This window comes from Pseudorasbora parva, chromosome 13 (genome assembly GCF_024679245.1).
Source record: "Pseudorasbora parva isolate DD20220531a chromosome 13, ASM2467924v1, whole genome shotgun sequence".
Classification (NCBI taxonomy): Eukaryota; Metazoa; Chordata; class Actinopteri; order Cypriniformes; family Gobionidae; genus Pseudorasbora; species Pseudorasbora parva.
Genome location: NC_090184.1, coordinates 30,241,134 through 30,263,927, shown reverse-complemented (window position 1 = coordinate 30,263,927; position 22,794 = coordinate 30,241,134). Strand labels below are relative to the sequence as shown.

The 22,794-nt window shown below is 39.0% G+C and overlaps 1 protein-coding gene across 1 annotated transcript; it reads right to left on the bottom strand.

The window, feature by feature from the left end:
- Positions 1–149: 149 nt before the first annotated feature.
- On the bottom strand, positions 150–20,386 carry porcnl (porcupine O-acyltransferase like). The gene is made up of 13 exons (XM_067413889.1): positions 20,234–20,386; positions 15,227–15,400; positions 11,174–11,366; positions 10,997–11,040; positions 10,687–10,868; positions 3,077–3,207; positions 2,854–2,979; positions 2,666–2,766; positions 2,505–2,581; positions 1,352–1,415; positions 1,085–1,170; positions 829–939; positions 150–684 (listed from the first exon to the last, which is right to left on the bottom strand). The coding sequence occupies exons 2-13, from the start codon at positions 15,360–15,362 to the stop codon at positions 586–588; spliced, it is 1,350 nt and encodes a 449-aa protein (XP_067269990.1). The 5' UTR covers positions 15,363–15,400; positions 20,234–20,386; the 3' UTR covers positions 150–585.
- Positions 20,387–22,794: the final 2,408 nt, after the last annotated feature.

The window sequence follows — 22,794 nt, the reverse complement described above, 5'->3', positions numbered from 1 at the left end:
CTTTAGAATTCCATAAATACCATCATAGCACACATGCTTTATCACCATTAGTGATAATTGTCTTCGGATAAAAGTGTGTTCTTGATGTCAGAGAACAAGTGACAAAGTGCTATTGAGTAATGCAAAAAATATAATTCATGAAAAAAAAGTCATGTTGGCAAAACATTTTTATTACAAAATAATAAATATTATTGTCAGACCTAATCTACACCTTTTGGTAAAAATACAATGTTTACTATTCTAAGACATGTACTATAAAAGGTGACTCTAACATGGTCACACTGAAAGGGACTATGCATTATCCTGTATATGAACACAGAGACGACACTTGGCAAAAAAGAGATACAAATAACACTTAATATGTACTGTGTACATTGATTTTTTTTTATGGTCAATTATAATCATATTATGACAATATGATTCTGTAACCATGAGTCGTAAGGCACTTTTTATGTCACTCTTCTCCATGTGAGGAAAGGATAATGCTGACAGTCTATGGTTCCTCAGCAAGCATCCACCATCTTTAATGTTCAGGTTCAGGTTCAGTGAATGGTCCTTTGACTGCTCAATACTATGGTATTCTCTTTAAATGAGCCAATAAAAAACAAAACTGCCAAGCATCACCCAATGGCTCGCCCAGTTTAGCTCCGACCACTTTTGAATGGTATGACTTGCCATGTAACCCTGTGTGGAAACAAAATACTGTGATAAATCAACTTTTTCTAATAGATTTTTGTTAGTAGTTGATTTTTTTAAATTAATATACAATTGTATAAAACATAAAATTGTATATAAAAAAAGAATGCATTGCATAAAACAAATGCTCACCTCCTCAGCATTCATGTTGTCCATTTCAGAGTCAAACAGCGATCCCAGATATGTCAGGTGGAATATGGACAATGCACTGAAGAACATGTTAACACCATATACCCACACAGTCTACAATAATAAGAAAAGAAAAAGGGATCTCAAGTTAATAATATAACTCCATAAGGATTTGCAGTGGAAATCTGTGAACTAGAGATTTCACAATACACAAACATTTGATCCTGGAGTGCAGGACTTTGTTCAAGTAACAAATCACCTTCTTATTTTGGTGATGGCAGTCACTTGGACAGCGCTTTGACAGTATACAAGCACTGAAAATAGCCGCCAACCGCTTTCTCAGAACTATAAGAGAAAAAGAGTCTGCATTTCAGTCTTGTTGGCTAGACTATTGATGTCACATTCATATTGAAATGTGTGCCATGACGACTGTATGCATTAGTATTAATGTTAATATCATTGGATTGCTGACTGCATCAAAGCTCTTGAATTTGACACGAATTCATAAACTAAAATGATTGTTTACCATGTTCAACATAAGTGATGAATCCCAAAGACAGCAGTACAGCGCCTAGATGAAAGCTGAGACCCTGTCAAACAACACAAACAATAAATGATAGAAGATGGAGTACCAATGTAATTATAAACAAAAGTTTGAGGTCAGAAAGTGTTTTTTTTTTTTAAGATTTCCATTTAAAATAACTGCTGGTTCTTTAAATGTTTTATTAAATAAATGAAAAAATCCTGAACAAAATGTTTCACGGTTTCCACAACTGTTTTTTGACCAAATCTGCATATTAGAATGATTCTGAAGGATCATGTGACACTGAAGATTGGAGTAATGATGCTGAAAATTCAGCTTTGACATCACAAGAATAAAATATAATTTAAAGTTATTTTAAATTGTAATATTTTACAATACTGCTATTTTCACTGTATTTTTGATCAAATGAATAACCCCTTGGTAAATATAACTCCTATACTGCTTTCAAAAACATTACAAACTCTTATTAAACCCACATTTGTGAAGAAGAAAAAGTGCAATGTGCTATATTTACCACCAGAGGGCTTCATTCAACTAAAATCATTTTCAGGAAGCATCCCTGTCATATTTGTCTTAGTTTAGTACCAGTTGGTTGATTACTAGTCAACTGTCCTGTTATCTATCCAGTTGGACCCACCCTCATCCTTTCTCCAAAGCCCACATTTATAGCCAGTAAAACCCAAACAGATTCACATTCACTCTGTGTTTTTGATTGCCAAAAAAACTTAATGCATGGATATCTAAAAATTATTATATACATATATTTATTTTCTTAAAGGTCATACTGGTATTACAGCATGATCAAAGTTGATCTTAGCTACACAGTGAGTTACAACATGCACAACTACAACAGCTCACTAAGGTGACATGGAATAAGCTGCCAGAGTAGGCAGCTGCGATTGAATTATCTATCTGTACCAGCTGTAGACAGCCGTTTAAATCTGGGTCATGGTGTTCTGAGATAACAAACCATCTTTATCCAAGCTGTCATGTTAGAGGGAAACTGTTTTTGGATCAGGTGTAGTTTTATCCTTAAACAAACTCAAATCTGTTTAAACAGATGGAACCCGATTCTGTGCCAACAAACCTTCCTTGTGAAAATGTTAATAACCAAAGAGCTGAAAATCATACTTACATGTAACAACGCACTTGCGGTGTAGGTCACCAAGATGGCAGGAAAAGTGCCAAGTTTGAGTGCACTTTTAAAGACGTCTGTGTGTTACAATGTACAGAGAACATTAATATATAACATATATACAAAGCGATAATATCACAAACCTGAATAAATACACATACATGCGTTAAGCCACTTAGACATGGGCAGATTCCAAGAGGTAACAACTTCCACCATAGACCTCGGCAATTCCACATTCATAGGTTTAGCTACCGCAAGATCCCTTAAAATAACAAGACGTCACATTAGGTTTCAATAAGTTATTTTACAAAGAAAGATAAGTAAAGAGTGTAAAAGCATGAGTACGTGCCATTTGAGGTGGTCTTTGTGCTCAGAGAATCCAGCTCCAGCCACCACAGTGGTTGTTTCACTCAAGTAGCTGACAAAATAATTGCTGAAGTGGAAGGACACTGCATTTTCATAAGCATGTAGCCACCTGAGGACAAAAGGCCAATAAAAACAATATTAAACAGACCATTTCATTTCCTCTGGATAAGGAATCCCTATGAGGGAGGGAGGGAAGAGCAGCTCACCTACGAGGAAGTCCGTCTCCGTAGATGGGAATGAAGTAAGGAAAGAGATAAGGAGCAATACAGTTGGAAATAACCAGGCAGATCTGACTCCTCAGAAAGCTCAGAACAATCTTTCCAAACCAGCCAACGCTCTGCAGGAGATAAGTTAGATAGTTCTTGAATGAGAAAATGTCCTGATGGAAATGCGCTCAGCACAAATAAAGATCATCATCTCTTCATTAAAGAACCAATTTATTTCTTCCCATTTAACATTTAGCATACAAAACATTCAATTCATTTGAATGTCAATATCTGCATATGAATATAAAGACACTTACTGAAAATTTTATTGAAACAGTATGTATTGGAAAAAGTGCTATTTATACAAATATATTTATACAGTTATAAAGTTAGGGTCGGTAAGAATTATGCTCACCATGGCGGCATTTATTTATTTATTTATTGTCAAAATACAGTAAAAAACAGCAATATAATGAATTATTATTACAAATTAAAATAACGGTTTTAATAAATAATAATAATTAAAACGTGTAATTTATCCAGCCTTCAGTGTCACATGATTCTTCAGAAATCATTCTTATATGCTGATTTGGTGCTCAAGCAATATTTCTTATTATCAGTGTTGACAACAGCTGCTTAATATTTTGTGGAAACTGATATATGGTGAAGGGGGGAGTGGGCCGACACCCTTGCCTCTTCATCATATGCATCTTCATCATTTGCATCTTATCCTTTTGAATGATTTTTAATAACCTCATGAATTTAATAATCAGTTATTATCCTTTCAAAATAATGAATTATATTGAAAATCAATTTTATGTGATCATTAATACATTTAACTATTATTTAATATGATTTTGACTCTATGTCTGCTGTATGGTGTCTAATTTGCTTTCCAGAGACGGTCTGACAAAGACAGTCTGACCCCTATCTATGTGCCCTGACATAGATAGCCTGACCTCTATCTCTGGGTCCTGACCAACAGGGCCTTGGAGAGAAAGTTAGAACTTCCAAGAGGTGAATCCTGCCTGTTGTTAGTAACCCCAGGACAGGATGGGGTGGGAGGATTTGAGTCTCCCAATTTTGATTTCTTCCCATCTATATAGTGTGATTTTTCCCATAGAAGTACATTTTTGTCTTTATATTTCTTTATAGAATGAGTAGATGACATTAGCTATACTTTTCTTTATGGAGATTGTTTGTCATGTGGTGTTGATATCTTGTCCTGTTGATAAGCTCACTGCTGCGCTAACCTTGGAGGAGAGATGTGCCCTAGAGTCTTGTGTGTGTGTGTTACATGTTCTGTGCAGGTCTATGGAATGGATTGGACCGCTTTTTCTCACACCCTAGACCTCTTGGCGTCTTTCTAGGACTCCCCTGAAGTCAACACTACCCCAATCTTGGGATTGTCTGATGTATACATCCTGATTAACAACAACAACAACATCTCCTATCTATTCTCGTGTGACACATTGTTTAGACTTTATGCCAATCAGTAATATTCCACGTGTTTGTAATGATGTAAATCATGCCCTTGAAATTGGTATAACTGGTGTGGTAATTTTGTGTAGAGTAGAGTCTGGCCTGACACCGCCCTGAGAGACTCTGAAGCTGACTCTACTGATGAAACTGCAAACTATTCTTCAGTAAAATTCTCTCCGATGATTGAACATCCTGACTCCTGGTCTTCATTTCGCATATCTGGTCTATGGGTCAAAACTGTAACCCCTAACAGTTTTTGGTGGAGGATGCGCGGGCAATAGTTCCTTGGTGACACCCCTGGCAAAACAACAAATAAGGTAGTATTTATTTATTTTATTGTTTGGATAAGGTTATCTGAATGGAAGATTGGTAAAGGGGAACGAGAGAGCTTCACTTCGATAGGAGTGAGGAGTTAATTATACTTGTGTGATAGTATAAAGCAAAGTCGCTGATGGCATCGTTACGGTTAACGGTAGAAGGCAGTGCATTGAAGCGTACTTAAGAAAGGGGTCCCCGGTGGGCACTGAGTGCAGTCACTACCCCTACAGGAGTACGTCCCTGGAACGGTGTGTGAGTCCAGTAGGCATCGCAAACCTGCGCCAGTCTCTTCCATTCAGATAAAGGGATCCCCTTGTTTAAACAAGTAAAATAGATTCAGGAGTTGTTTGCCAGGGGTGCATCTGGAACGATACCGAGTAGAATAAAATAAGACCCAAATTGGTAAGGACCAGTATATGTGACCAGGAGTAAAAAGATACTTTGTGGTTTCATGAGTAGAACTCACTTCTATTCTATTAAAAACTAATTTGAGGATAAAAATAAGATTCATTGCCTTACGTTGCTAAAAACCTTCTCTGTGATCAAGAAAAGATTGTTTAGAAACAAAATAGACGTCAGATAAACCCAAATTTATAGCCGTTTGTGCTCGTTGTAAAATGGGAGGCGTACCAATGAAATCAATCCCTAATGGGGCTAATGAGTGGTACGACCTGGATGCACGTGACAGAATAGCAAAATTAAAGGAAGTGCAGGTGGGCCATGATCAGGGAGGTTTTAATAAGGGGCTGGGAAAGTTTTGTGACAAAGTAGAAAATGCTGCCAGGTCTCTTCCTCCCTCTATCCCGACTGATTCTTACCAGGAAGTGCAGGTGGCCCCCACTCAGGGATCCGCCCCACTTCCTTATAACAGAGAGGAGGGACCGCATGAAAAGGCACGCCCAATTTTGAATGCACAGGTTGTAATCCCTCCCCCATACAACCCAGAGGTTCTTTCCGCACAAGCAAAAAGTAAATTAACCACAGAGGTCAAGAAAATCAGATTGTCCTCTGTTGAGGCAAATAAACCCAGAAAAACAGTCTTTGCCGCCCCAATCCGACATTCGGAGTGGGACGACCAGAACACTGAAATGGGGGCTGGGCATGAATATGGGTCATTGACCAGACTAACCCCAGCTGAGAAAAATAGTTTGCTTGCGGGGATAGAACCTTTCAAACTGTACAGCCCAAATAAAGTTTTATGGGATAAGATAGAAGCCATTGCCAGACAACAAAATCTGGGCATTGCTGACATACAAGCACTGGTGGAAGGATTAATTCCTACCAGTAAACTGAAAGCTGTACAAACAATTAGACCCCACCCCTTCGTTCCTTCAGACTGGACTGAGTACTGCGAGGCCTACACCACTTACAAGTATGAGGTTGAAGAAATGTTAGGTCAGGGGTCATACCCCTGGACCAGTGTAACCCAGGTCAAACAGAGAGTAGGGGAAAGCCCTTTAGAATATGCTGACCGTTTTCGCATAGCCTATGAAACTTACTGTGCTGTAAACTGTAAGACTGAAGATTGTGATTGTTTCATTGTCCTTGAATCTGCCACAGGCAGCCTGAACGTGCTTCCCTTATCTCAATCTGGCCACCATTGTAAACAGAGATGCGCAGTGACTGATGTTGACAAAGAGACTGAAACTCAACCTGAGTGGAAGTTTTTGATTTCTAAATTTCCTGATGTTTGGTCAAAAGATACATTTGATTGTGAGCTTGCCCAAGTTCAGCCACTGAGCATCCCAGGTCCCATGCATGTAGCCAAACGACAATACCCTTTAAGAAATGAGGCTCGAGAGGTTGCGAAGAGTGTGGTAGACAAATTATGCAAACGGGGTATCATAATACCATGCACCTCTCTGACAAATTCACCGATATGGTCCGTGAAAAAGAGCAACAGCTCTTGGGGTCTCAAAATAGACTTCACCGCGTTAAATGCAGCTTCCGAAAAGATGCACCCCCTTGTCACGAACCCCGCCATGATCCTTTATGAAATAGGGTCTGAACACTGTTATTTCACTGCACTGGATATTTCTAACGCTTTCTGGACTTGCCCTCTAGCCAAGGAGGACCCAGGAAAGTTTGCTTTCACCTGCAGGGGTCGCCAATGGACATGGTGCCGTTTGCCACAAGGATTCTGCAACTCTCCAACCCTGTTTCATCAGGTACTGGCATCCTTCATTGATCCGGTAAGAAAGACTGTTGAAAATGATGGATCATTTGTCCTACAATATGTGGATGACATTCTGATTGCCAGCCCAAGCAAATTCAAACATTTAACTGCTGTACGAACTGTTTTGAATGCCCTGAAAGACGGGGGATTCAAAGCCAACTTGAAAAAGGCACAGCTGGCACTGCCCGAAGTGACTTATTTAGGGCAGATTGTCGGGGTGCACGACCGACGAATCACTCCAGAAAGAGTCAAAGCCATCGTCGAACTTCCAAAGCCAAACATGGTTACTGGTCTAAGGCAGGTAATGGATCTTCTGAATTACTGCCGCCAGTATGTTCCTGAATACACTGAACTTTCTAAACCCCTCACAGAATCTCTTAAAGGGGGAAAACCTGGATCCGACCTGATCGACTGGACGGAGGAGATGGAGGAGGTGTTCGTGAGTATCAAAGAAACTCTCACTTCCTCCCCAGCACTGAGACATGCTGACAGCAGCCAACCTTTTCACCTGTGGACATGGGTGGGAACCCGATCATACTCCGCTGCCCTTGGCCAGAAAGTTCCAGGCCGAAATTCCTACGGAATGGTAGGATATTATTCTGCTCCTATTCCTGTTTCTATGGCAGGTCAGCACCCCTGCCTGCTGACATGTGACTGTGCAGAATGGGCTGTGAAAACCACGGAGGACATTGTGACACATCAAAAGGTGATACTGCACACAAGACATCAGATCTTGAAGTTATTGACAAACACTTGCTTGAGCTCTATTTTAAATCAAAGACGAGCAAAGGGGGAAACCACTCTTCTGAGGAAGAATGTGGAAATTGAAATTGACAATGAAAATGCTGTAAACCCTGGCTCCTTGCTTCCAGAAGAAGGAACTGCCCACAACTGTGTCCATCTGATCGAGAACGACAGCCAGAGCCCTCTCCAGGCCGAACCATTATCTGATTTCATGAACTTGTTTGTTGACAGGTCCAGTTTTAATGAACAAGGACAACGCTTCACAGTCTGGCCTGTGATAAACGAACATTATGAGACTGTTGAATGTGACTCTCTTTCAGGGGGAGGGGCTCAGGTGGCAGATCTGGTCACTCTCACGTGTAAACTTCAACACGGCAAGGCCTTCGGGACGGTCCATGATTTCGGACCTGTGTGGAAACAACGGGGGTTCCCTACCACCCCTGGTCTACCCATCTCTCATCAAAAGCAGGTACAGAAACTCATGTCTGCCTGTGATTTTCCTGCAGAAGGAGCTGTTATCAAAAGAACAGGACGCTCTACTGATAACGCCCCAGAATCCAAGGGCAACCAAGCTGCCAATGCTTCTGCCAGGCTGGCTGCACAACAGACAGAGACATGCGTGAGTGTAATGGCTATCTCTCCCCAGGAGAGTGAGCCACCCCGAGACATTTATGCACAGGATAAAGATCCTGAAGTAACAGAGCAATGGACAAAACTTGGTGCACTGATGAACTCAGATGAACTTTGGAAACTCAATGAACGTTTTGTCTGCCCTGTTTTTGCTCGAACCGAGCTCATGTCGTTATATCAAGGGTTGGCACATGCTGGGCCTGAGAAACCATATGCAATGATTTCTAAAACATGGTGGTGGCCAGAAATGAGAGCTTCTTGCAGGGATTTTTGCAGATGTTTAGTTTGCTTTAAGGTTAATTCTTCAGCTAAGCTAAATATCCCCTTAGGTCACACCCCATGTCCCCAGCGTCCATGGACCCATCTTCAGATTGACTTCACTCTACCCCCTAGTGGGGGCTTTTCATACATCTTAATGATTGTTGATTTGTTCTCCAGATGGGTAGAGGCTTTCCAGTTGAAGAACTGCACTGCAGATGCAACTGCCTTGATGTATCTGCACATGCTCAAACTAACCGTTGACATAACTGTTTGGATGTGTGTGTTCGTTTTAGTCTTCTCTATCTGTGCAGGTCCTCTTGCCGAGGAGCAAGCTGAATCCTGCCGAGGAGGACAGGAGGATGCTGACACTAACAAACAATCTGAGAAGCAAGCTGACAAAGAAACATGCTGTACCCCTAATGTGAGTGGAAGGTGTGAGAGCCTCGGAATGGGGACTGGTCTTTTTAGTGGCCAGCATGTCCGTGATGAGGTGAAGAGACAAGTGTGACCCGTCAGGGAAGCATGAGTCACCACTCAACCTTCCATAGAGACCTCACTTGTAGACCAGACGTGGCGGTATTGGACCCCACATTGGTCTTAAAACGGGGGATTGAAGGGGGGAGTGGGCCGACACCCTTGCCTCTTCATCATATGCATCTTCATCATTTGCATCTTATCCTTTTGAATGATTTTTAATAACCTCATGAATTTAATAATCAGTTATTATCCTTTCAAAATAATGAATTATATTGAAAATCAATTTTATGTGATCATTAATACATTTAACTATTATTTAATATGATTTTGACTCTATGTCTGCTGTATGGTGTCTAATTTGCTTTCCAGAGACGGTCTGACAAAGACAGTCTGACCCCTATCTATGTGCCCTGACATAGATAGCCTGACCTCTATCTCTGGGTCCTGACCAACAGGGCCTTGGAGAGAAAGTTAGAACTTCCAAGAGGTGAATCCTGCCTGTTGTTAGTAACCCCAGGACAGGATGGGGTGGGAGGATTTGAGTCTCCCAATTTTGATTTCTTCCCATCTATATAGTGTGATTTTTCCCATAGAAGTACATTTTTGTCTTTATATTTCTTTATAGAATGAGTAGATGACATTAGCTATACTTTTCTTTCTGGAGATGTGTTTGTCATGTGGTGTTGATATCTTGTCCTGTTGATAAGCTCACTGCTGCGCTAACCTTGGAGGAGAGATGTGCCCTAGAGTCTTGTGTGTGTGTGTTACATGTTCTGTGCAGGTCTATGGAATGGATTGGACCGCTTTTTCTCACACCCTAGACCTCTTGGCGTCTTTCTAGGACTCCCCTGAAGTCAACACTACCCCAATCTTGGGATTGTCTGATGTATACATCCTGATTAACAACAACAACAACATCTCCTATCTATTCTCGTGTGACACATTGTTTAGACTTTATGCCAATCAGTAATATTCCACGTGTTTGTAATGATGTAAATCATGCCCTTGAAATTGGTATAACTGGTGTGGTAATTTTGTGTAGAGTAGAGTCTGGCCTGACACCGCCCTGAGAGACTCTGAAGCTGACTCTACTGATGAAACTGCAAACTATTCTTCAGTAAAATTCTCTCCGATGATTGAACATCCTGACTCCTGGTCTTCATTTCGCATATCTGGTCTATGGGTCAAAACTGTAACCCCTAACAATGGTTATTCAGGATTCTTTGATTGATAGAAAGTTAATCAACATTTATTTGAAATATATATTTTGTGTAACAATGTAAATATTTTTATGATCAATTTAAACATGCTTGCTGAATTTAAATATTATTATTATATTTTTTTTAAATGTAACCCCGATAACAACAAATACATGTTCACATGAATATATAAGGAAGTACAAACTCAAATCGACAGGGTAAAAATAAAACAAAGGAGCTCACATAAATAAAATAATAAAAAAATTGTTAAGATATTAAGATGATAAAAATAGGAATACAATCATTTAAATAGTTGTATTTACCATTTTGCGTCCATTAATTGCATCTGTGTACCGTGTGAAACTAATCCACGGGCCAAAGATGACGGTTCCCGCAAAGCAGAGGTATCCCATGAACTCCAGCGGGGAGGGAAAGGAGGACACAGCGCCTCGATCGAGGTCAAAGGCCAGAGAGATGGCCTTCATGGCCACCACCATCTGAGAGCCTGGATGCAACCAAAACAGACAGTACACAATGTGATGCGATGAAGAGTGCCATTTGAGGAAAATTACATGATGTATTAGAAAAAAGAGCTTAATATGCAGATAAATAATAAATCAATAAAAGTCACACCTCTCATCTTATGCCAGGTTGCTGCATCTATCATATGAAGTTCCCTACAGTAAAAATGAACAAAATATGTGACCACTTGTGATCAAATACTAGCCGAGTCTAGTTTCTCTAATTTGAACCGAGCAGTTTTCTGCACTAGCTATGCAGTAGTCTCATGACTGGCAGTGGATGACAGACCCCATCAGCATGTAGATGAGGATGACGACAGAGAGGAAGACCCCTCGGCTGCTGGAGTTTATGCTGAGGAGCAGGATGAGGTAGCAGAGGAGGCTCAAGATAATCACCCACATCGTGTGCAGCTCAAAGAACACGTACAGCACATACAGACCGCCTGCCAGCGAGCTCAGATGCTTCACATGACGCGAGACACCTGTCAAAGAGAGACACACCATTAGCCTGCCGTATCAAGACTCAACAGATGGACCGATTCAGTAACATGAGTTGGATATAACAAGATCAAGTGTTGATATTCATGATACAATTAGGGCTGCATAATATTGGAAAAAACGAAATCTCACAATGTCAGTTTTCTGCCATACATTATATTGCCAAAAGTTTTGGGACGTCTGCCTTTAAATGCACATGCACTATAACAGCTTCAACTCTTCAGGGAAGGTTTAGGAGTGTGTTTATGGAATTTTTTGGCCATTCTTCTAGAAACACAGGCAGTGATGTTGGACGAGAAGGCTTGCATCGCAGTCTCTGCTCCAAATAATTTAAAGGTATCCTATTGGGTTGAGGTCAGTTCCTTCACACCAAACTCACTCATCCATGACTTTATGGACCTTGCTTTGAGCACTAGTGTGCAGTCATGTTGGAACAGGAAGGGGCCATCCCCAAACTGTTCCCACAAATTGTCCAAAATGTCTTGGCAAACTGAAGCATTAAGAGTTCCTTTTAATGGACCTAAGGTGCCAAGCACAATCCCAGAAAAACAACCCCACACCATTATTCCCCCTCCACCAAACTTTACACTTGGCACAATGCAGTCAGGCAAGTACCGTTCTCCTGGCAACCACCAAACCCAACTCGCCATCAGATTGGCAGACAGAGAAGTGTGATTGGTCACTCCAGAGAACATGTCTCCACTGCTCTACAGTCCAGTGGTGGAGTGCTTTACATGACTGTATCTGACGCTTTGCATTGCACTTGGTGAAGTAAGGCTTGGATGCAGCTGCTCGGCCATAGAAGCCCATTTCATGAAGCCACTGAAAGGTTGGATTATGAAATCCACAGCAGCTTCGATGTATCCATATATAATTCATAATCAAACCATTAGCATTTATCCTCCTATACTATTATAATGAGTTTTAATTATTCTTTCCAGTTATTATATCACTTAATCAATAGAATCACTGATTATTTGTTTTTTGTATTTGGTCTCTGAGGAGTGACTGAGGGTCTGGCCTAGGGATGTGTGATATGTCGCTAAATTTTTGATAGCTGTTGTGTGTTTGGATTTTGGAGGCATCACACAGCCCTAACACAACCAAGAGTGCAGTAAAAGTGCTTGCTCGCTCAGAAAATGGATTTGTCTTTCATTTTATTTATTTATATTTCCTTTTACTGAAACACTAAAGAATCAAGATTAATATTGCCTTTACTATTGTCTGTACCTTTCACTGAGAGAAAGCACGTTATCAGTATGTTTTAGGGAGTATTCTGGTTAGAGCTGGAACTCAACCAACATCTAACCTTGGAGAGACTATGTATCTGTGTATGTGCACAATGTTGTGTGCTATAGATCAGTTTTGGAGGTGGATTACAGGCATCCTAAGAGATAGGTGGACTTGTTGTTCTGGGCAAGCTGGCGCCTGCTTCAGACCTGGAAGGTCACTACGGGCCTAATTCCGGGGTGAAAGTGTCAACAAGTGATCTATGGACACGTGCTTCTGATTTACTGACAATGTCTGGAAATTTACCATGACTGTCTTTATTTTATCTTAGCATATCAGAAAGATCCACCTTGCAGTAATGGCATGACTAGACCTTGAAAACAGTATAACTGTTGAGAAATTGTATGTATGAAAATCTGGGGTAGAAAGGGAGCACAGCCTACGAACTCCTTGTGAGACTTGAAGCTGGCCTCTGGAAACTGAAACTGAAAACTATTTTACAGTACATTTTTCTTTAATTAATTGCACTCCTGATTCTTGGTCTTCATTTTCATTACTGGTCTTGGGTCCTAAACTGTTATCTCATAGCACTTCACTCTGTTCTTGAGCTAATCTGAAGGCCACATGAAGTTTGGAGGTCTGTAGCAATTGACTCTGCAGAAAGTTGGTGACTCAGCATGCACTGACCCCGTTCTGTGATTTTAACGTGGCCTACCATTTTGTGGCTGAGTTGCTGTTGTTCCCAATTGCTTCCACTTTGTTATAATATCACTAACAGTTGACCGTGGAATATTTAGTAGTGAGGAAATTTCACAAACGGATTTATTGCACAGTTGGCAACATATCACAGTACCACGCTTGAATTCACTGAGCTCCTGAGAGCAACCACTTCTTTCACAAATGTTTGTAGAAGCAGTCTCCTCTGAATGCCTAGGTGCTTGATTTTATACACCTTTGGCCATGGAATTGATTGGAACACCTGAATTCAATGATTTGGAGGGGTGTCCCAATACTTTTGGCAATATACTAGCTGTGTCTCATTTCAGAAGGCTGCGTCCTCCAGAGGTCGCATTTGAAGGAAAAAACTGCACCACTGCCAGATATACATGCGAGCGTAGGTGTGGTGTATAAAATTACAACACTTTAGTGCTTTTTAAACGTTTAGAACAGTACATTGCTGTCAAGACAAGAAACATTTCATAATAATTTTCAAGTTATAAATAATTTTCATTCATATAAACTGGCTTGAGAGCGCAGTGAGGCTAAACATGTTGGCATAGCAACGTGATACTTCCGGCCTGTGTGTCCTACAAAGGACGTCTCCTTTAATTCTGATTGAGGATTCTTCGTATACTGCATCCTACACAGGACGTGTCCTCTGGAGGACGCAGCCTTCGAAATTTAACGAAATGAGACACAGCTACTGTATATTGTAATATAAAATAATACAGCAATTTTCACCAGATGACTTGAATAGTAAAAAAACAAAACCGAAAAATTGCTTTCACCTGAAGATTGTTTTAATGGCAAAATCCTTTTAACACTGAACGATTAAAAAAAGCTTCTCTCATTAATAAAAAATTTCAGTTGTAAAAAAAACAAGGAAAGCAGTCTTTCTGCTTCAAATTGTCATCTTTAACTCCATTTAATTATTTGTGAAATTTACTAGCAACTTACTAGAAAATTAAATCAAAGAAATTCCCACACCAATTTTTTTCAAGTGTTGAGGGAAAAATAATAATCATAGGACACATTTTCACTGTTTTATGACAGATTCAACATAACTATAAAACGATAATTATTATGATTTATTGTGGTGGTTATTATTAACGCTCCACTCCGTAACTTTTGGTGCTCTAGCAATTAATAAACAGAATTGCAAGTGTCTTGCGGAAGAACATTACAGCCGGAGCTACTTCTTTCTGTTTATATCTACGGAGAGTCATGCAGGGACTGTGCTCCTCTGCAGTGGTTCCTACCAGACCAATCTGAAATAATCCCAATAGAAACACTTATTATAAGTGTACCATAATGATTAAGGGTAAGAAAAAAACACGGTTTGGAAAACGTGTTTTTGTTGCACATTATAATGTTATAATTTTGGTAAATCTTCAACACAAAAAAGTTACGGACAGCAGATTTAAAGTAAATTAGAATATTAATTTATTTCACTGTAAAATTAAAATATCTATATTTATGCCTTAATACTATTTTCAAATGGTAACCAATCAAGCTTTTATTTTGAGAGTTAAGTACTGTACTGGGTGTTCTCCATTCACAGTAAATGAGCTTAGCCGTTCTGAGACACTTAAATGCTGTATCATGAACTAAATGTGTGTAATTATGAGCTTTACTTGGAATTGGTAGCACATAACTACATATTTGATTAAATCACAGCCTGTGCAATTTAACAATCGCACTAAGCCATAATGTGATATTGATTTTATTTCAATACATTGCGCAGCCCAAGCTACAATACACATTGCTGTGAAACAGATGACAAAAATACATTAGCCGCACAGGAACCATTTGGACCATCAAGTTCCCATCCTTTTGGAGAAGACTAACAGTCTAACAGGTGTTGTGGGGCTGGGGTTGTGCCCGATAGACTCACCTAGTCTACAGATGACCCGACACAACAGGCAGACGAGCAGAAGCTGCCAGACCTGCTCTAAACCCTGCTGGGCAGTGGGTAGCACACATCCCTCTGCTAAAGCCTGCAGGAACTCCACACGCCCATAGGAATCCATAGTAATGTCTCTAGAATGCAGTCACACACAGACTGGGTCTAGAGAGGAGAAACAAAAGTATTATTCTATTGTATGGTTATTGGATAGATTTATCACATGGCTCAAAAGTAATGGCCTACGGCTATAGTGCGAGACAATTTCAGGCCAGTTGGTGGAAATGTCAGCTATTTTTCCAGTGCTGCATTGTCCTTAAATCTTGCATTTGTTGATTTTGTGTGCCCTGTTTAAATTTGCAAGGAACACATTAGGTTTTTAATAATGCATAGACCTTTTTTGTTGCAGATGTGCTGATTTACATATCAACAATGCAGCGTTATCTAGCTCATCTATCAGTAACATTCTGCATCATTGTCACTGTTTGCTATATATATATATATATATATATATATATATATATATATATATATATATATATATATATATATATATATATATATATATATATATATATATATATATATATTAGGGCTGCACGATTTGGGGAAAATATATAATTGCGATTATTCTGGGTAAAATTGCGATTGCGATTTAAAATGCGATTATTGTTATTATTATTTTTTACAAATGAAAAGCGTGTGTATATAACTGTGTTTTTATATTAACGTGACTAATAATAATTATTATGATTATTATTACTGCTAAAAATATTTGTAAAAATAAGAAATATTACCATTACAATAACATTTTCATAATTACAAATAAAAAAGAGTATGTCAGAATAAATATAACAATATAATACTAATACTAATTATTATTATTATTTTGTAATATTTTAAAGAAAACTTATTTTACAAAAAAAAAATGCTGGGTTACCTATAATATGCAGACAGCCTATGACTAAAAAAAATTAGAAAGGTCTAAGCCTAAGAAGTTATTGTAATATATATAAGTATTTTTTTATTTTTATTGATTAGCCAAACGTTTTTAATTCATACTGAATGCCAGAGGGCGCCCTCGAGCGGAAAACGCCACATTTGCGTCAGAGAAGTAATTGACGTTAGTTTTCAGGAAATCCATGATGTGAAGCAAACGCTGTGTAAACAGAAGATAGAGATGCTTTGATTAAACATCACGACAATAAACACGACTGCAGCAAAATATGGTGTATTTGAGTTCTTCAAGCCGTCAAGGGTATTTTCATAATAATAAAGTGTATTATAATGCAGTGCTGATTGGCATAGGATACTATAAAATAATAACGCATCGTCTGCCTCACTCTGATGAGAAGCCACATCAGCTCACACACACTCGACTGACGATATGAACTGAGGTAAAACATGTTATTAAACGTCTTTTGTTGAACTGGTTTATGAACGCTTCACTAGTTTGTGAAGATGTATGACTCGTGTTGCTTTTTCAAACGCACGTTATGAGCAACTTTCAGACGGAGCAGCGTTTATCACAGAGCATCTCTTCGCTAACACACTGGGCATTTATTTATTTAATTAAAATCGCAGCCTTTGAGCTTTCATAATCGCACACAAGCCAAATCGCGATTGCGGTTCGATTTCGATTAATCGTGCAGCCCTAATATATATATATATATATATATATATATATATATATATATATATATATACAGTGGTGGGCCGTCAGGGCCAGCAGGGCCTTCTCTGCTGGCCCTGTCAAAATCATTATATATATATATATATATATATATATATATATATATATATATATATATATATATATATATATATATATATATAGTTATGAGTATATTTCTAGAAAGAATGTATTTATTTTTGGTGTATTTTCCATATGTCATCATCTAAACGCATCACAGCCCCTAGGACCAGCACAAGTAGAATAGCTTGCCTTCCATTGAAGCTGCTATTTTCCATTGGACCATAGCTTTGACTGACGTGGGTCATTAGCCAATCAAAATTTGATGTGTAGTGATAGAACGGCCCAGAGGCCCAGCGATGTGTCGGTGTGCTACCCCCTGCTGATGTCATCAGCCGTCTGAACTTTTCGCGGGTTGTGAGCGTTCTGTGTGAAATAAACTATGGCCGCCGCGGATGACAGGCTGCGTGCGAATGATCGATCCTGATGTCAAGCCGGTAATGTTAGCTAACAAGCAGTGTTTTTTCTGTTTCTTTGGATGTTCTGTTGGTCCGTATTTTTGTTTGTTTAAGAGTATTTGTGCCAGCTGATTTTGATTCTTTTCACCATTTGCCTAAACGGTGACACGTGAGTGCAGTATCATCAATAAATAGTCAAATTGCCTTTTTGTCTCGCGTGTACTTTTTGCTTGCCCCCTTCCCAACGAACACTATGAAAGCAGATTTCGTTTTAGTATTGCGTACAGTGCATTATTGTATTTTGCGTGTGTGTGTGTGTGTGTGTATTATGACACACAGGAGAGGGTGAAATATGAGGACATTGGCCATGTCACTTTTCAAAATGCTTATAAATCATACAGGATGAGGTTTTTTTTAGAAAGTAAAAATGCAGAATGTTTCCTGTGATGGGTAGGTTTAGGGGCTGTGTGTGTGTTTGTGTGTGTGTGTGTGTGTGTGTGTGATGGGTAGGTTTAGGGGCAGTGTAAGGGGATAGAAAATACGGTTTTTACAGTATAAAAACCATTGCGCCTATGGAATGTCCCCATATGTCACAAAAACAAACGTGTGCGTGTGGGGGTGTGTATGTGTGTGTGTGTGTTGTTATGGCGACGGCGTGGGGCTTGTTGATCGTGTGTGTGTGTGTGTGTGTGTGTGTGCGTGTTGTTATGGCGTGGGGCGTGTTGATCGTTAGTGAAGGCCCTGACTGAAACCCCACGGTACGCTACTGGATATATATATATATATATATATATATATATATATATATATATATATATATACAGAGGTGTAGTGGTAAAAAAAGAGGTGGGTAAACTATAAATTCTGGGTGACTGCATCGTGGTCACGGTAAGGTGGGCCACTGCCTACCGGTGTATGCAGCCCGATCTCACGGCAATTCGTACTAATACGAGGTGGCTAATATGAGCAAATATGAGAGAACACACTAGAACATATTCACATTAAACAAGCTGGAATCAAAGAATTTGACTGTTGTCTTAAAAAATTACTTAAGCCGACTAATCGATTATCAAAATAGTTGTCGATTTCAGTTTTTGCCAATTGCTAATGAGGCAGGTGCAGATTAACGACAGAAGGGTGAATTTGGTGCCACATATTTTAATTTAAAGAAAACTCAGTTTCTGACATTAACAGACAATTTTGCTAAACTATAAAAACAATAAAACCAAAAATGTTCTATTTGAACACAAAATACACTGCATCATTACAGCTTTTTTTACAGGGTTTCGACATGCTCTCTACATTAAACCAGCTGCCTGTGATTAATTAATTTCACAACAATGTCCAGAGTGCCTCTTTGTCCACTTGAAAAGTGTCACAAGCTGATTAAATGTACTACAAATGGATAATTGTCATTTTGAAAATTTCTGGATATCCATTTTTGCATCTTGGTTGCGTGTCGTTCATTAATGATTCGTTCATTTTGAACGAATCTTTAATATGACTCGGGACTACCGAGTTGTCTCAGAGAGTGATTCGTTCATTTTGAACGAATCTTTATTATGACTCAGGACTACTGAGTTGTCTCAGAGAGTGATTTGTTCATTTTGAACAGATCTTTAATATGACTCGGGACTACCGAGTTTGTCTCAGAGAGTGATTTGTTCACTTTGTTTTGACTGCACGTGCGCATTACGCAACATATGGGTTCTGATTGTTCTGATTCTGAATCGACAGGTGAGATCCGAGTCTTTTGTTCTGCCTGTCAGTCCCATAGAGACGGGAAGAGAAAAGATTGGTTCATTTTGCTGAACGAGACTCAAAGATCCGAGTCAGTAAAATGATCCGAACTTCCCACTACTCTCACTGACAGTTGCAGCACGATATGAAAGACAACCAATGAAAATGAACAATATGAAACTAAAACGACACAAGCTTAATTTAAAATGGCTTAGGAACTGTAGGCTATTTAGAAGTGGATAAACGCATATATATATATGTATGTATGTATGTATGTGTGTGTGTGTGTGTGTGTGTGTGTGTGTGTGTGTGTGTGTGTGTGTAACCCTAAGCCAAGTTATAGGGATCAAATGTCCAGACAAAGATAGGAAAATCCAAATCCTTGTCAATGTTGGGATATTTTTTGATCCCTATGACGAAAACACCTTATAAATCATAAAACGTGTTTTTTTTGACAATCTGAAAATGTTTATAGTTTTCTGTGATGGCTAGGTTGAGGATTAGAATACACAGTTTGTACAGTATAAAAAATCATTGTCTATGAAATGTGAGAATGTATGGAATACATTGATGTTGTGATTGTTCACTGATGTTCTGATTGTTTTTGAGCTATATATATATATATATATATATATATATATATATATATATATATATATATATATATATATATATATATATATATATATATGAGCCATGTGCTTTATCTAATTCAGGACTCACAGGAACAGAGGATTCTGGAATGATCAAGTCCTGCATGATAACTGTGCCAGTGTTTTCATACAACAGTATCACATCCCCTTCATGCCTACACAGACAGAGGTTATATAATGCAGCTGTATGTGGATGAGACGAGTTTTTATCCCCACAACATCACTGCCTATTTGAGCTTGAGCTCATTTCTACTAGTTTGATCGTATTGGACCTATTGTTACTGTTCCTGCCTCTTACATGCCTTTTGCATCGTGCGAAACAAAATTAGAATTCATCGAGATCCAAGAACTTGCAACCGAGTTCAAAGAGTTGTCGTGAAGATCTGTAACCCAACTAAACTTAGATTATGAACGAAGATCTCTGCTCACTGTTGCACTTCCACGCGATCCTTACCGATATCCAGAAACACAGAAGAATCCTGCGCTACAACCGCACACCCGGAAGTAGGACGATTTTTCCAGTTGAATGTGTCGTCCAGTTTATCCAGGTGTCTTTTCCATTCCGTTATCACGATCATAAACATCTGTAAGATTCAGTGGATAAGCGCAGCCCGTCGTTTTTTTTTTTTTTTTTTGCGCAGCCCCTGTCGTGATAATGAACACACCGGAGTTCAACCAAACCTGACTCCAGCGTGCTGCTGCGTTCCCTGGTCACTTCCTCCCTGCACAACCAGTTCGGCAGTTTCAGGACCCTAGTTCTAAGACCGCTGTTCTAGGACCCTAGGTTTTTGTAACAGCACCACCTACCGAATCACCAAAACACTAATTTAAGATGGACGATGGACACCTATCAGACTGTGAGTACCGATATTCAATCAAGTTTTATTTTATAACGTTTAAACGAAACAAAATAGCCAAAGTGAGAGCTGCTAACTATGAATTAATAATTAATTCAGACGAATTAAGAATTTGTGTGCTAGTTTTATTAACTACTATGATGTTCTTGATCGTGGTGTGGCTGAGATTTATTAAATCCTTTTTGATTTTCAATGACTAAAATACATCTAGCCAACTGCCAGCACATTAATTAAACTTAAAAAGATGACAAAAGCATGTTGTTGTAAGGGTACCAGCGGGCAATTGATGTCAAATCGACGTCAAATTGACATCAAACATTGACGTCAAAAAACAGGTCAAAAATGCAAATCAAATTGACGTCAAAAACTTGACGTCAATTTGACATCAAACATTGATGTCAATTTAACATCAAACATTGACGTCAAAAACAGGTCAAAAAATGCAAATCAAATTGATGTCAAAAACTAAACGTCAATTTGACATCCACACATTGATGTTTTCTTGACCACCAAAATAATGACACAAAATTAATAATAATACTTTTATTAATCAGTATACATACATACATACATTTCATACAATACTGGATTTTGTAAATTCAAATAAAAAAATTGCTTTATTGACATAAATCATACAATATTGCCAAAGCTACACTCTCAGAAAATAAAGGTACAGTGCTGTCATTGGCAGTACCCGAAGGTACAAAAGTGAAAAGGTACATCTTTGTACCTTACTCACCCCTATATTAGTAACATAAAAAGGTACATATCGGTACTTTAAGAGCATGTATTAGTAACGTGGTGGCTGTGGTCGGCCAAACCAAAAACATTTTTTTTTGAATGTGAATGCTGTTTTACGTGGATATTATGACATGAGTGAAGCACAACGCTTTATTTACTAAATAAATAATAGGTACGCAATTAAATGTTACCTACCTCGCAGCCAAGGAAACAACATTCATGTCAAACAGGAGAGGTAAACATTGTGAAGTGAGACAAATTTAAGCTTTGAGTTTTCCAATCTAGTCACCCGATTTCCCGAATAGGCTTACTCTATTTTATTCTACTGGACATGGAATCTCATATTTATTTTCCCAAATCTTAAAGAGATGTAAATTAAGTATCTCTTTGGTATAGTCTAAGTATAAATCTAAAGTATAATCTTCAGCATTATGTTTCCTTGGCTGCGAGGTAACATTTAATTGCGAACCTATTATTTATTTAGTAAATAAAGCGTGCTTCACTCATGTCATAATATCCACGTAAAACAGCATTACATACAAAAAATATTTGTTTAGCTGACCACAGCTGGTGCTACTCAGGTGGCGCTCTACCGCGGTGGTGCGGTTGTCATGCAGATAGACAGTAAAAGAAATGGACAGAGCTATCCCATAGACGTCAACGGCGGAAAATGAGGTCAATCAGAGGCACTCACTTCCTGATGGCTGAGCGAACTGCACCAGCTCAGACTGATTTTGACGACGTAGATGTGACGTAAGCCTCCTGTCTGACTGCTGTAAATCTTCTAGTAGTTGTGGAAAGTGAAATCTGAATCACGTTGTTTAAATGTTTTCTCCCGTTGCTTTTGGCTCACTATCGGCTTCTCCCCATTCTTGACTTTATCGTACTTTGTCTCCACGTCCCCCCTACGGCCTCATAGACAGTAAAGATTGCTGAGCGTCTCCTCAGGTCTATACGGTAATTTCTCAACTGTGCCACAGAGTCGCGTTGGTTATGACGCAATCTATTTTTACAAAAACAGCTTCTACGGGCGATAATGTAAGATACAAGGTAATGGAGCCTTTTATGCATTGTCGTGTTTCTTTAGAAATAAACAATAGACAAATGGAGTCTTTAAACGCCTCAGATGAAAATTTATTCACTGTCAAAGAGACGCAAAAATGAATGGGAGTCAATGGGATGCTAACAGCAGGTGATGGCTTGGTTAGCAATGGCCGCCCCTACGGGTGGAACGCTTTCCGAGTGCTAGATTACTGCCTTGGTCATGCATGTTTACCGGCACAGTAAAAAACTGCCACAGCCCTACTTAGGGTACCACCCCAGTGACAGCAATGTACCTTTTTTTCTGACAGTGTAGGAATATAAATAATAGATAGAAACATAAATAATAATACATATATGAACATTAATAATACTG

What these genes read in the sequence shown, in the direction of transcription:
- porcnl (XM_067413889.1), bottom strand. Translation starts at nt 15,362, where the DNA reads ATGGATTCCTATGGGCGTGTGGAGTTCCTGCAGGCTTTAGCAGAGGGA. An exon ending in CATCACTTATGTTGAACATG is followed by an intron (nt 1,171 to 1,351) that starts GTAAACAATCAT and finishes TTTCTCTTATAG; the next exon opens with TTCTGAGAAAGCGGTTGGCG. An exon ending in ACAACATGAATGCTGAGGAG is followed by an intron (nt 685 to 828) that starts GTGAGCATTTGT and finishes GTTTCCACACAG; the next exon opens with GGTTACATGGCAAGTCATAC.